The sequence below is a fragment of the Bactrocera neohumeralis genome, unplaced genomic scaffold, assembly GCF_024586455.1.
Source record: "Bactrocera neohumeralis isolate Rockhampton unplaced genomic scaffold, APGP_CSIRO_Bneo_wtdbg2-racon-allhic-juicebox.fasta_v2 ctg2983, whole genome shotgun sequence".
NCBI classification, from domain to species: domain Eukaryota; kingdom Metazoa; phylum Arthropoda; class Insecta; order Diptera; family Tephritidae; genus Bactrocera; species Bactrocera neohumeralis.
Window position 1 is genome coordinate 8,702 of NW_026090462.1, and position 14,798 is coordinate 23,499.

The 14,798-nt window shown below is 55.4% G+C and overlaps 1 protein-coding gene across 1 annotated transcript; it reads left to right on the plus strand.

The window, feature by feature from the left end:
- The first annotated feature begins 6,006 nt into the window (after positions 1-6,006).
- On the plus strand, positions 6,007-7,576 carry LOC126766919 (filaggrin-like). Its single transcript, XM_050484585.1, has 2 exons — positions 6,007-6,442; positions 6,525-7,576. Exons 1-2 carry the CDS (start codon positions 6,007-6,009, stop codon positions 7,574-7,576), a joined length of 1,488 nt encoding a protein of 495 aa, XP_050340542.1.
- The last annotated feature ends 7,222 nt before the right edge of the window (positions 7,577-14,798 follow it).

Sequence of the window (14,798 nt, forward strand, 5' to 3'; positions counted from 1 at the left end):
GAACAAGAGCTGCGATTTATTCACGACGCTGCTGCGTCCGATGGCCTCACCGCCGGAGCGCCGCCTCCCCGCCGGGGCGACGGTGGCAGTGGCCGCCGACGCGCTGCCGAGGCGTGCGCCCTCGAGTAACCGCAGGCCGTTAAATCGCTGAACTGTATTCCTCGCCGCTCTGTGCTGTGCGAGCACTCAACTTCTTTAGAAGCTCTCTCACCAAAGTTCCTTTCCGTCGGTGGAGCAAGCAGCGCCTTTTTGGGGCTATGGGTGGCGGAGATCGGCGCTTCCCGCCTTGAGAGGCTGTAACAGCGTAATAGCCGGCGGCGATGCTTTCGTGCGCGAAGAGGAGGAAGAGAACTCTCCGTGCAGGCGCCGCGCGGGATGTGCATGTATCTGTTTTTTCTCTCTGCAAAAAGTGCGGCCTACGCTCTTCTCACGTTATCCCTTTTCAGCGTCATTATTTTTTTACAGAATGTGTAAGCGCAAAAGTGAGGAAGAAGAAGTAAAACAATGCCAGTCTCTCGCGAAAACTGCACTATCTTTTTCTCCGCAGTACACAGTAATATATGGCTTCAGGCACGAGACACAAAGGAAAAACAGAAACAAAAAAGAAAGTAAATTTAAGCCGGAAAAACCAGCCACTTTACCAGAACTACCTTTTTCCTGCAACAACAAAAAAGGCAAAAATTAAGCGGCCTAAACGTGTCTCTACTAATAACCTAAGCACTATATTATCAAAATGCTTTCTCTTTTCAGCAAATACTAATTCATCCTTGGTGTGTTGCTGTTTTTTTTGTTTCACCTTGCTGATTGAAACATTTTTTTTTTGGGTCGTTGTTTCTTTTTTTGCATTTGACGCCGTTCACTGGAAACCGCAGCCATTATACGCCCACGTTGCAAAACCGAAAAAAGGCAATGGCTGCAACATCGTTGCTGCGTACCACGGCTGGATGGCCAGCCGCATCATCGCTGTTGCCCTTTGCATCTTATGGTTTTGACACGCTCTTGTTCATCATGCGATAAAGAGTGTGGTCGCACCACGGCCCGTTCTATGCGCTGCGGGCGTGCTCGCGCAACATGCGAAGCTGGCGTATAAAGAAGCGGTCGCTACGGGCGGCCTGGAGGGCGGCAACTGCTCGCAGCTAAGCTCGCCGTCGATACCGCGGCGAACTATTTTGAGGACGGCTCTGCTTTGCACTGGATGGGCCTGACCTCACCGTCTACGAGCGGCTCCCGGCTACGACGAATCAGCGCTACCGCGAAGAAGAAACGCCAAGCAAAGGACGCGGGGATGGCGGCAGAGAGCAGCGTGGCAGGCACTGTCATCCTGAACATCGGCAAATCTGGGTCAAACTCATCAAGAACAACGCGAAGGAAAAGCAAGACGAACAACCTTCGCGGCGCACGTCTCTTAATCCGCAGTAGACAACAGCCGTGGTCGGCGCTCGCAATGTTTGGAGATTTCGTGGCAACTTCAGAGCACGTCCTCTTCCCTTCGGCTTGCCGAAACCCAGCCATCGAGCACAGCCTCGGCGGCGCAGGCTGGCAGGCCCGCTCCGCAGGCAACGCCAACCCGCCCCGGCCTTCAGCGGCGCCTCGAAACCACGCGAGCTCCCCCCGCGCGACACATCCTCTCGAAGCGCGGGATGAAGCGCGTGAGACCTGCAATCGACCAATCAAGTTCTGTGACGCAACCGCAGACCGCTGAACAACGTCCTGCGAGGCCTCAAGGCGAGCGCTGCGCAGTACTAGAAAACGCTGCCAGATTGCGCCAACACTCTCATCGCCCGCTCTTTTCCAGAACATGCAGAGAACTGGCCAAGGCCATCGCAAACAGATCCAGAAGAAGCGAGAGAAACTCCGCCGCAGAATTCCCGCGCGAGCAGGCAAAATTCACCTCGCATTGGCGCAATGACAATAAGCATCCTGGATCAGCGATGTCTCGGAGCCGACGACGTCAGCCAACGGCGAAATTCGGCACTTCAACCTCAATCTACGAGGATGACGAAGCTTCACGCTTTTACTCGCCTCGCCTCGCCTACCGCGACATCCGCATTCCGCACGTCGTGTGGCTCCTGAAACGCGAACTGGGCACCCGTCACGCGTGCAGCTGGTCCACCGCCGACAATCCAAAGTTGCCAGTACCGTTCTGCGTGTCAATGTGCGTCGGCGGTGGCTCCGCCTGTGCACCTCTCTTCGGACCTCCGGTGGGTCGCGAATTTGCTTTCAAGCTCTATTTCCTTTCTGATATGGTGTGCCCTACATGGACGACTCGCTGCTTAGCTTCGGGCCGCCCCAGAAGGTCAAAGCAGCCCAAAGACCACCTCTGGTAAATGCGGCGGCGTCGTGGCATCGAATCTCACTGCGCCCTGCTGGCAAAGCAGTGACTATTCCCAGACAGCGACGGTAAGACAAGTCCGCCGTCGTCGACACGGGAGAAATCGCAGGCCGCTATACGCTGACGCCGCAGCAGCCCCAACGGTCGCTCTCCTCGCCACTTCCTCTTTGTCTGCCTCCGCCTCGCGCGCCTGCTTTGGCGGGCATCGAGCAGCGTGGCGGACAGGTGCCTGTCGATAATGAGCGAGCTCCGCGCCGCGCGGCGCGGCACACGGCTACGGCTGGCTCTAGCGCAGGCTACCCGTCAACCGCCAACATTACCACTCGTGCATCTGAACGGCACGCTATCATGCAAGCGAACGCTCGTCAGCAAAGGCGCCGACATGCCGGAGCGCGATACCGTAAGCGAGCAAACTCAGACCCTCTGGCACTCCTCTCTTTCTCCCTGCACATACACACACACACATACACATATCTGGTGTAAGAAAAAAAAAAGGAGTGAATCATGTGCAATGTACTCTTCATCGCATTCTTATCTTCTTCTTACCTTTTTTTTTTCACTTTCCCTTTTTCTTTTTCTATATCGTTAATTGCCTTCGGTCTTCCCGCTTTGTATACCTTGTCACTGGATTCGTCTTGCTGCATTCTGTAGATTCACCTCAAAAAGAACAACAACAAAAAAAAGATGAAGAACACACACACACACACACACACACCGTCAGCATGCATAACAGCAATAAACAGCAGCAGAAGAAAAGCGGTAAGGAAGTCGAAGTTGCATGAGAGAAGAGAGACTAAACGAAAGGGCGGCCTTGCTCGACAATTCACCTGTTCAAACAGGAGATAAAAGCATATCTGCCTTCCTGGCAGGCACGTGGCGGCGGAGCAGCGGGCCGCTTTTCTGTTGGTTTCCTTCGTGTGTGTGTGTGTGTGTGAGCGCAATGCACCCTGCAAGAGCTTAGACTCATCGCCTCTATTCTTTTTTTTTCCTTTCCTTTTCTCTCTTCCGCGAGGAACAACAGTAATCGCGCGGCATTTACAACGACGATGATAACAACGAAGAAACAGATCAACTTGTTCCTTTTCTTTCTCTTCTTTTTTTTATGTCTGCAACAGTGTCCACTCCTTACTGACTTTTCTTCTTCGCAGGCCTTTCTTTTTCCAGCGTGCTCCCATTCGCCCTTCCTTCTCCGTCGGGGAAGGAAAGGCACCCCCACACAGATCGGGACACAAAAGAGAACCAGACAAAGTTAACAAACAAGAAGAAAAAGAACCCCACACAAGCTCACACACACACACACACACTCGCACAAAACAAACGGTTTCATTCGTTTTGTGGTCGTTTTTTTTTTTTTTTTCTCATTCTCATTCATCTTTTTGTTTCTCTTTGTTCTGACAGGTTGACGAAAACCGGAAGAACGTGTCTCTTCCTCCCTCCTTATACCTTCCCCTCTCTTCTTTTTTGTCTTGTCTGTACTTTGAAACTGCGATCTTTGCGTCGCCTTTGCTGTTCGTTTTTTTTTTTTTGTCTTTTTTTTTGTTGCATTTGCATTTTGCTCACGCTTTACCTTTTTCTTGCATCGTACCGGAAAAAAAACTATCTTTTTTTTTTTGTCTTGTTTCTTCATTTGCTTCCGGGAAAAAGCGACATAAAATAGTAAAAAGGAAACAGAATTGCTTAGTTTTCGCTTCTCGCCTTTTTACTTTTTAGTCTCTTTCTTTTTCTTTATCGTTAAAAAAGCAAAAAAACGACAGGGCCCGATAGACGCACGGTGCAGAACACGGAGGAAAGAGAGAGTACAAGAGAGTGAACAGGGAGTGAGAAGGGACACATGTCGCTTTTTTCTTTACGTTGAGCCCTTCTTTGTGGTGCGCTGGGCGGTGCTACTTTCTGTTTGTTCCTCTTCTTCTTTGTTTTTCGGAGAATAGAGAAGATTACGTCGAAAGTGGTCCGCAAGAAGGCGTTGAAGCACGCTGAGTTCGACGCCGTTGCCAAGCGCCGCCGCTGAGATTCCGACTACCAAAACCGAAACACTGTGCAAGCTGGTGCGCTTCGACAACGACATTGTCGGCGAGGCCATCCAGTGCCGAGCCGTGTTTTATGGGACGACCATTTTCTTTTACGTGGTGGACGACCTCACCACACTGCCGGACCACACGCAGGAAGTCCGCGAGAGCATTTGCTGGGCAAGGTGAATCTGTCCTGCGTGGACGTCGATGCCCGCCGCATTTCAAAGTACCACCGTCACGTGAACGCGCAGCAGCGGCACGCGCCGGTAAAAGGGAAGTGCACCATCCTGACAGCACGCGCGGGGATGTCACTCTTTGTGACGGACCCGACGATTCAACTTAAAGAGCGCTTTGCTACCGCGAAGGAAGAACGTCGACTGCTTCTTAGGCAGATGAGGAAACGGGCTTATGCGGCAGCGCGCGGGGGAGACCCGGAGGTGCTCGCGCGTGAACCCCTTAACATTGAAACAATGTATACGTTAATGGACGAGAAGAAGGCGCGGAACGGCGGCCGAGCCTCCGCCTCGGCGAAGTCCGGGATGGGAAGTGACGCTGCCAAAGGCGCCGAGACGCCGCTTTGCCTGAGGGAGACAAAAGCGAACATTGCCGCGAGCGATGTCACGCGGGAGAACAACGATGTGGCGTCGGCCTCCCTTCAGACGGGCTGGGGCATGTTCTTTGGTCGCCTCCTGCCCATTGGCCACAAGAGCATCGCAGACGGCGTCCGCCCGAGGTTGCGCGCTTGGCGGGAGAGCTGGACGCCGAAAGCCCTCGGTTTCCGCGAACTCCGACGTTGACGGCGGTGCGAACCAAAGACAAAGAAAGCTTCCAGCGCGGGCGGGTTTAAGGCAAAACTGCTGTCGTGGGCGTTTTACCTCGCTGGACTGGACGACGGCAACGGCGGCAGAAAGAGCGGCGACCGATCTTCCTCGCGGAAAAGCAAGCGACGGAGCACAGGAAGGGGCGCGAACTTCGACCAAAGTAAAGACGACAAAAGTGCAGCAGCCACACTCGCGGCTCTGGAGAAGTCCTTGTACACGTGGGGTGCTATTGCCATCAAATTCCCCACGCGACGAGAGAACGAGCGGTGGCTGAACCTTTTGCAAAGTACGGAGCAGACAACGCAGTGGCGGGGACTACATTGCCCACCTGCCGGAGCACGATGTACTGAATCTGATCCTCGCCCGCCTTTTCTTTGAGAGCACGCGGACCTCTGGCCTGCACGACTTGCTCGTGAAGAAGATCGGCAAGAACCTCGCCAAGACCGCCAAAGGCCTCCCGCAGAATTTGAAAGGCAACATCTACCTGGAGAACCTGGTGGTCGGCGGCGAGGTGCCGTTGGTCAGCAAAATTAGTGACCCCGTCCAGCACCCGAACGGCGAGCTGGACGTCGACTTTGACATCCTGTACCGCGGCGGTCTTGGCATGTCTATTCGCTTTGCCATTACCTACCGCGACATTCGCGTGCCGGACATCATCTTTCACATCAAGGTGCTGGAGCTCGCGTGTCGCATGCGCTTTAACGTGGGCCCTCCGCCCACGGAGAAGTTTTGCTCGGCACGCCGCGGCAACCATCGCTGCGACTCGAGTTCACGCAGGAGGTGGCCTCCCACGAGGGCTTCTTTAACGCCGTCGTGAACATGTTTGCCGGACATGAGCAAAGTCATGACGAATGTTGTAAAGGCACTGCTGTTCGACGACATGATGCTGCCCAAGTTCGACGACTTCCCATGGCCCGTCTTTGACCCGCTGCCCTCCAACGTGGAGGACAAGGCCGCCGACGAGGATGCCAAGTCCGACTCGGACGCCGGCAGCTCCTTGGGGACGTTAGGCACGAAGTCGCCGACGAAGACAAGCGCCAACGAGGAGAAGGTGTCGGAGACCAAGGAAGAGGCGAAGGCACGCAAGAAGGCGGAGAAGGAGGGTGAAAAGATCGCCAAGCAGACGGCAAAGCTGGAGAAGGCTCGCGCGAGCGAAAGAGAAAAAGCCAGAAAGAGAGGCGAACCGGTGATGAACCGCGAGGAAGAGGAGGAGCGTCAGGAAGCTGCCGCAGCGGCCTTCGACGCCCTCACGCCGTCCCGGACGCCACGCAGCGGCCGCTGTCTGTCCACGCCGTACGCCCGCCAAAAAAGCAAACGCGACCCTTCTTCCAACCCCTACCACCCTTCCTCTTCCCGATGCAGCCACCAGTAGTGGACACGTGCACAGCAGCGACCCGCGGCCGGCCATCCGAGACATTGACAGCGACGCGACGCAGCTGCAGCGCCCGCAGAGCCTCGGCGCGTTGGACGAGCAGAGTCCCGAGCCAGCCGACCCGTGGGGCCGCCTGCCGTCGGTGCTGACGACGGCCACGCCGAGCTGGATCATTGTCGGTGCTGCGGATCTTGTGTCCAATGGTGCTGCTGTGAAGCCGGCGGGACGCGCCGGGAAGAACAATGGTACAGCTGACTGCACAAACACCGCGAGTGCGGCAGCGGAGCAGGGTCGCGACAGAGCAACTACCCGCGGCGTGAATGGCGAGGAGGAGAGTCGTCCTAAGGATTCTAACCATAAAAGTCCGACGAAGCACGAACACGGCAGCGCCCGCGAAGGCGACAAAAGCCAACCCGTTCACGGCGACGTCGACGACGAACAACAAGACCGCAAACGGAGGCGGCGAGTCAGCTGTGCTGACAGCAGACTTGCTACGCAAGGAGCGCGGCGCAACCGGCCCCGCAGACGACGGCGGCAAGGCACCATCGGGCGCCAGCGGTCGGCTACCAGCGCGGCGACCGATGGTCAGCTTGGACACACTCTCCGTGTCCACCACTGCCAGCGAGCGCGCGCGGTGCGGACGCGGCAGCACGACGCGGAGGTCACCAAGCACTTCCACGACACGCCCTTGGAATTCTTCAAGTCCGGCGCCGGCGAGGTGCGGCGGGGCAGCAAAGAAGTTTTTATCAGCCGCGGCGCGTCTGCCGTTGCTACCCCGAAGTCCACCTCCCGACGCACAAGCGGAACAAAGACACTGCTGCAGTCGCAGTCAGCCACACGCTCCGGCCGCGCGCGCAACGACGGCCATGACGTCGGCAAGGAAGAGTCCGCCGCCAGGACGTCGGTAGGAAATGGGAAGGACACGAAGGCGCGTGTGAGTCGCGAACCGGGGCAACCGTCAGCCTCGCCAACGGACCTTGTGACCGTCACGGACCGTTTTAGCGTCCCTCCGGCAGCTTTGCAAGCACCACCCGCTCTTTGAAGTTGCCAGTCCGTCGAGGCTGAGCAGCTCCTGAACGTGTCGTGTGTGTAAGAGAAAGAGAGCAGATAAGAAAGAAAGAGGGAGAGATCCTCACCAAAGAAGCGGTGGGGGGAAAAGCGCGGCAAACGCGCGTGAAGAGAGAGAGAAACTACTCCTCTTTTCTTTTTTCCTCTCTCTCTTTGTCGCTCTCCAGTTGACATTGTCTGCGGTTTCTCTTTTCCACCATTTTTTTTTCTTTTCCTAGTGCTCTCCTTATTTTTTAGATGATGTAATTACTTCTTCCTTCTTTTTTTTTTTTTTTTTTTGGCCCGCTGTTGTTCACTTTTTTTCTAACGTTCACATAATCAATCAAACCTCTCATAAAAAAAAAAAAAAAGGATGACATTGGGTGGAACCCGTTTTTATCTCTGCGTCCGCAAAAAGAAGAATAATAGTATACAAAGAAAGGGTTGACGATACTTGTGTTCGCAGGCACTTTGCACCAACATCCAACGTGGTGAGGGATGCCAGTTGCGTGTTGTGTGTGTGTGTGTGTGTGTGTGTGTGGAAGCGCTGCCTAGAGAAAGAGAAGCAATTGAAGAAGAGAACTCTACGAGATCTTTCTTCTCCTTTTTCACATGCTGAACCAATCCCTTCCCCCCTTTTCCCCAGTTTCCGTTGTCCTTGCAGTGGAGAATCACACAAACATACGCAGAAACACAGCCGACACACGTTTACAACCCCCGAGAGATCTCCATTTCTTTTTTTTTTTTCCTTTTTTTTTCTTTTCTTTCTTTCTTCCTCATTTGTCTGTAATTGCTACAACCGCAACGACAGCAGCGGTCGCAACGCTTGACGATGAGCCAAGAGCAGCGGCTCCTGATGGCCATTCTCGATGAGGTGCGGACGCTCCGCCAGTCCGTGGAACAGCAGACGATCCTCTCCCGCCCACGTCTCGCGCTCGCAGGAATACGGTCTCCTCTACGAGCGTTTTAAACATCTCCTGCCGCTGACCAACGGCTTGGGCGGCGCACCGACATCGCCAATCTGTGGGTGACAATCCGCGGGACGGAGGGCGCGAGAGCACATGAGCTCTGACCAGCTTGGGCTGTTGCTCTGTCGCGATGAACGGCTCAGCTACGCTCTTCGCCAGGAGCAGGTGGACGTTCCAGCCGGCTTCGTGGAGGAGGTGCTCGCGACTCCGCGGCTGGAGCAGTGCAGTGTGCGCGGCATGCGCTGTCCAACGTCTTTTTCGGCTCTGCGGACGTGCCCTCCCCTTTTCCGATGCTACAGACACTCGACCTGCGCGAGACCGTCGTCGCGGATGCCGACCTCCTCTTTCTCGCCGCGCTGTGCCCGCGCCTGCAATCCGTTGACGTCAGCAGCCGCCCGAACGTCACATATGATGGTATCGCCGAGGCGCGCCTGCAGCGACCCCTCCCTCGCCGTGATTCCCGCCACGAAGGAGGCAAAACAGATTGAGGACGTTCAGTGCGCAGTCGATAAGAGACTGCTCGACTTCGAGTCTCCCGAGAGCGACGAGGAGTACGAGCGTCTGAGGCAACGCTCGACGACACTTCATGAGCTTCGAGCACGAAACGGTCCCTGGACAAGCAGCTGCTGGCCTTGTGGATGGAACTTGAGGCAGGAGCGGTTGGCGGCGTCAACTCCGTCCCGCACAGCTCACCCTCCTCCTCTCGCGGCAGACGAGCGTGGAGGAGAGCTGTGTGCAGGCCGTGCCGAGCATTTTACATCTCAAAGCCGCAGCGGGAAAGCGGTGACAACTGTGCCCGCGGGTGAAATGTCCGGTTTTGTGTCGCAGCTGTTGTCGCGTCTACCGAAGCTCGTGTCGCTATCGGTGTGGGACTGTCAGAAGTGGCCCTTGGATTGGTTGGCAATGCGCGAGATCGAGGCTCCTTTCCGCGCTCTCCGGTACGCGAACATCCGCCACACGCCGTACTCGGTGGCGGATCTCATCGACTGCACTCATCGCGTGTCGTCGTTTGTGAAGGGCGGATTGAAGGTGGAGGAAAATCGCTTGCCATTTTCACGACAGCGAGCGCAGTCAGCAGTGAGTGCTTCGACAAAATGGGTTTCCAGTAACCGTCATAGTGTCTTTGCCTGCCTCCCTTACTCTTTCTCTCTTCTTCTTTTGCCTCCTTTTTTTTTTGTTGGCCATGCGCTTGCAGACAAAAGCACGCATTCCTTCTTTTTTTCCCCTTCTCTCCTAATTCAAATGAGCACACACACACACACACAAGTCGGAGGATGTTGAGAAGAGCGTTAGCGCAGCACGAGCGTCGTTGACGAACACGACCGGTCTCTGTTCACTGCACTGCACCAGGATCCCTGGAAAAAGGGATTGAGCGGCAAGCGTGTCGTGTGACCAGGTCGTTCTTTTTTCTTTCGCTTAAAAACTTTTTTTTTTGCGGCTACACGGAGAAGAACATCACACTATCATTTTTTTTTTCTTCTCTATTCCCGCATGTGTTTCGCTTGTTTACTCGTTTATTATTAGTTTCCTGAGCGCGCGCGTCTCTTTTCTTTTTTCTCAGCTTTGACAGATGCAGAGCTTTTTCTCTTTCCTCACCGCTCTCATCTCTCTCTCATCTCTTACTCTCTCACTTTTTCTTTGCTTTTTTGTTTTCAGCAAGCGGCCGCCCCGCTGCCGTCCACCTGAGGTATTATACATACACACACACACACATGGATCTGTCTCTTTCTCTATTTATGTGTTTACAACATATCGATTTGAGAGCACACAAACACTTTTTGCTTTCCGACGTGTCTGTTGCGAAGGTGGTGAAGAAGTTCTCTCCTTTCATCTTTCCTTCTTTCCCCCGCCTCACTTTTCTTCATTCCCCTTTCTTTTAAAAAAAAAAAGGTACAGTGGAGCGAAACGTACTTTAGGCTGCGCGGCAGTGCATGAAGCAAAGAGGGATTGATTGATGAAAGAGAGGGAGAGAGAAAGAAAGCAGCATCAGCCAGCAATTTATGTTTTTTTTTTTGTTACAGATATCTTCTTTTTTTTTCTTTACGTTACCGCCGCATTCGTCCCATCCACCGGTGAGAATCCGTTTCTTTGTTTTTTTAATGATTTGCTTTCTTTTCTGACCTTTTCTTCCTCCCCACGGTTACTTGTTTTTATCATTTCACACCAAGCATTTTGCTTTATAATAAAATGCTCTCGTTGCGCACCACTTTTTTTTTTTTACGTGGTGCGCAGCGAGAGTTCTTCTTCCCATCGAAACAACAACAACAACAACGAGTGAGAGCAAGGTACACTCACGCACAAGAAAAGCGAAAACTGTTTTGCGTACAACAGCAGAGGGGGGCAAGAAGGGAAAAAGGGAAGAATACTGGGACAGCGTACGTGTCGTACTTTTTCTTCTCTTTTTTTTTTTCCCTCTCTTCTTTCCTTTGATACGCTGCGATTTGAAACGGTGCGCCTCTCACGAGATTCAGTGAATTGGGGAAAGATCCCGCGGAAGGGAAAAGAGAAGGAGCGGCGCCGAAGGAATACCTCTCTTTTTTTTAAATATATATATATTTTTTTTTGTGTGCGGAACTGGATAAAGGAAAAAAGAAAAACAACAGCAACACATAACAAAAAGGAAGGATACACTGAACGCTTCGAGCACTAAGGTTCATTTGACTTGTCTTTTCTCTCTCTTTTTTCTGCTCGTCGCTTCTTTTTTGTTGTGCAGGGCTTTTGCGCTGGGGAGAACCTGTGTATTTTCAGCTTTGCTAAAGCGAAGACGAATTGTGAAGGAAAAGAGGGTGCGGAAGAAATATCAGCGACATCGAAAAGAACGAAACAGCAGCAACGAAAAGGAGATGAACGCTGATCCTCCGAGAGCCGAACCAAAGCGGAAACTGACATCCAAAAACCTTTTTGACGATGTATTTGCCGCGATCCCGGCCACGCGCTTTTTGAATTATGGTCCCCAGTCCCTTGTGGAGGAGCTCGCGATGGAGGCGGAGACCGGCCCCGACTACGGCAACCACATCGTCGGTGCCCCCACCAGCGCCGACGAAGCGGACGACGAGCTGATGTTGGTGATGGCGAGACAAGCGTGCAGGGCAAAGGCTCGTCGGCGTCTATTGTGTCCGACGCGCATGCCATGCCGTGGACTACGGTGGGTGCACGCGGCCTCGGCCTCGGCAACGGCGGCGGGAAGCCTCGCAGTGCGGCGATAGGCAGCGGCATGCGGCTTGAGATCGACGCGGAGGACGCGGCCTTCAAAGAGGCCACAAAACACGCAGCGCTGCTCTCTGAGTTTCAGAAAGCGGAAGCCCAGCAGGACGCGGAGCGGGCGGAGAGGCATCGCCAGCGACTCGCGGAGCAGGTGGCGGCCATCACCGGCGATGACGAGCGAAAGGCACCGCAGCTGCCGCTGCTACCCGTCCAGCCAGGCGACCGTCGCGGCCGGACAGATGGCAGCCATCCTAGCGTCGGGGGCCATCTGAACCGCAGCGGACGCGACGACGGCAGAGGCCATCGCGGCCACGACGATCTCACCAGCCAAAGGCTGAATCACGCCCATCACGACAGAGCAAACGGCGGCGGCGGCGGCGTCACCGCGGAGAACGCGAACGAGGAAGGGCGCGACGGACCACGCCGACGGCACCCAGACGCTGCAGCCACCGCCACAACCGCAGTCGCCGCAGCAGCCGCAGTCGAGCACGCTGGCCACGCTGCGTCGGCAGATGTCGGCTGGAGGAGCAGCTCGCGCTCATGCCTCCGGGCCTCAGCCGCCTGTACACTGGACGTTGTGTCATGTTGCGCACCAGCCGCGGCTACGGCTTCATCTCCCCCGACCTGGGCGGCCCTGACATCTACTTCATCCGCGACAGCGCATCGGTCCTCACCTTCACGCGCCTCGCGCTGCAAACGTTCTATGCCGCGCGGGGATGGAGGTACCGCCGTCGACGGAGCTGCCTGCCGAGCGATGGGATGCACCAGAGCTTACCGGCGACGCGGCGGTGCGTGCGCCGCTGGTGGTGTCTAGTCTCGCCGACCTGAGCCCGCGGCAACCTTCCATCACAGCAGCTGCTGCTTCGCCAAAAGCAGCGGAGAAGACGAGCGCAGCCGCGACGGAGGGGGACAGCGATTGCGTGAAGAAGGAGAAGGAGGACGACGAGCCGCTACCGGGCGAGGGGGCTCTGCCGCGGGACGCGCCGTGCCCTCCACCACCACCACCACCACCATCCCAACGCCCCCCCGCCAGCTGCCGCCGCCGTCGCCGCGGTGTCGCACTCGGTCAACCGGATGACCTCGCGACCTCCGCTCCCGGTCTGATTGGCAGTTTTGTGTTCGACGGCAACCCGATCCCTCCCATCACCGCTGCCGAGCGGGAAGGGGCGGCGAAGGCGGCAGCGTTGCTGACGAACGAGACGGCGCAGCTGCTTCAATGGGCGATGGACAACACCCTCGGCAACCACAGCAACCACGACGCGAGCGATGCCCTGGAGCACGGCGGCGGCCTCCTCGGCAATCTGCACGACGTCAGCGGCAACGATGATGGCGGCAACGGCGGCGACCCCGGCGGCGTGGTCGTCACCAACCGCGACGCGTTGACCTTTACGGTGCAGCGAAACCGTGCAACCGGCGCCAGCAGCCGTCTGCTGCGTGCCGAGTTCATCCGCGGGCTGCCGGACGCCTACTACTCGTTGCCGCTCGAGCAATCGGTTCAGCCCGCTCTTCCCTGGAGCCGTCGGTGTCAAGTCCCAGGACAGCAACGGCGACGAAGCCGCCAGCTCGTCCATCGGCGGCGGCACTGAGCAGCGGAACGAGGAGGAGAGGGTCGTCGGGATGGGCTCCGGTGGCACCGGCCAGGCAGCCAACACAGGCCCCATCCTCACCCGCTACACCGGCAGCGTGCGTGCCTACAATGTGGAGGACCGGCGCGGCTACATTCGCTGCGATGAACCAGGCGCACGTCAGGATGTTTGCTTCTATGCAAGTGCTTTCCTCTGGGACCCGACGCTGCCGCCGGCGCAGCACGTCATCACGGAGCGTCTGCGCGTCGTGTACAGCGTCGCCGGCGTCGATCGCAACGGCAAGTACCTCGCAACGTTAATGACCTCCTTGAAGGACGGCAAACCCTTTTCGAAGGATAACTTCACCTTTGTAGAGGACGAGCGGGAGGGGCGGGGCGGCGGCCGCCGCGGGGGCATCGGTAGCATGCGCGACGAGCTTGGGGCGCTGGGGCCGTCTGGCGCCGGCATCGCGGGCGACAGCAACTTTAAACGGTCGCGTGCCGACGAGGAGGAACAGATGCTCCTGTTCGAGGAGGATGACTATGCCATGCTGTAGACGCGAGCAAAACTGGATGAAGAGAAAGCATTCACACACACACAAAAAAAAGAGTCAACTATTGCACAGATAAGGGACAATCTTCCCCCCCCCCCCAAAAAAAAAAAAGAAAAAAGGTATGACAAACACTGAAGATCACCGGAAAACTGTCCTACACCTGTTCATGCCGGTGGGGAAGGAGTTTCTGAAATGGGAGAAAGAGAAGAAAAGAGAAACAGGACAACATGGGCAATAAGAGCAGGAACTCTCTTTGATGCACGGAGAGAGCTTAGACCGATCGGGTTTTCCTCTTGCGTTGCAGCATAGTTTGCCAAATCGCTCTCCCTCCTTCCCGTTTCTGCAGTACTACCCAGCTATAGGTGTTTTAGGTCGAAGAGGAATCTTTTTTTTTCTTGTTTTGTTTGTTTTCACCTCTTTTTTTTTTCTTTTCGTTGCCGTCGTTTTCCACGATTAAACCCCCCTCACATACTCTATATCTTTGTTGCTTTCGTTTGCCGATTCCGACTTTCCTCCTCCTTTCCCTCTCTCTCTCCATTTTCTTTTTCTTCTTTTCCGAGCGTCAGCGCTCCTTTTCGTATGAGCCGCAGCGATTTCCTTCCGATTCTCTGACGCCCCTCCGCCTTAAAGACTGCATTGACAGCTGCTTTTTTTTAATTCTGCTACTCTATTTTCTTTTACCTCTTTTTCAAGTTTTTTTTTTTTTTTTTGTTGTCATCTCTCGAGGAGAGAGAGAGAAGATTAGTACCCGCCACTTTTCCTTCCTCTACTTTACCATGTGCGAACGAACCATTTGGTGCGCGTCGCGTCGTCTGACTCCTCGCCCACCCAGTCCACCACGCAGTGTCAGGGGACCTCGACGCGTGTCCTTTTCGCTTTTTCTTCACTTCAACGCCGCCGGTAATTCTCTTGAAGAAAGCCGCAGCC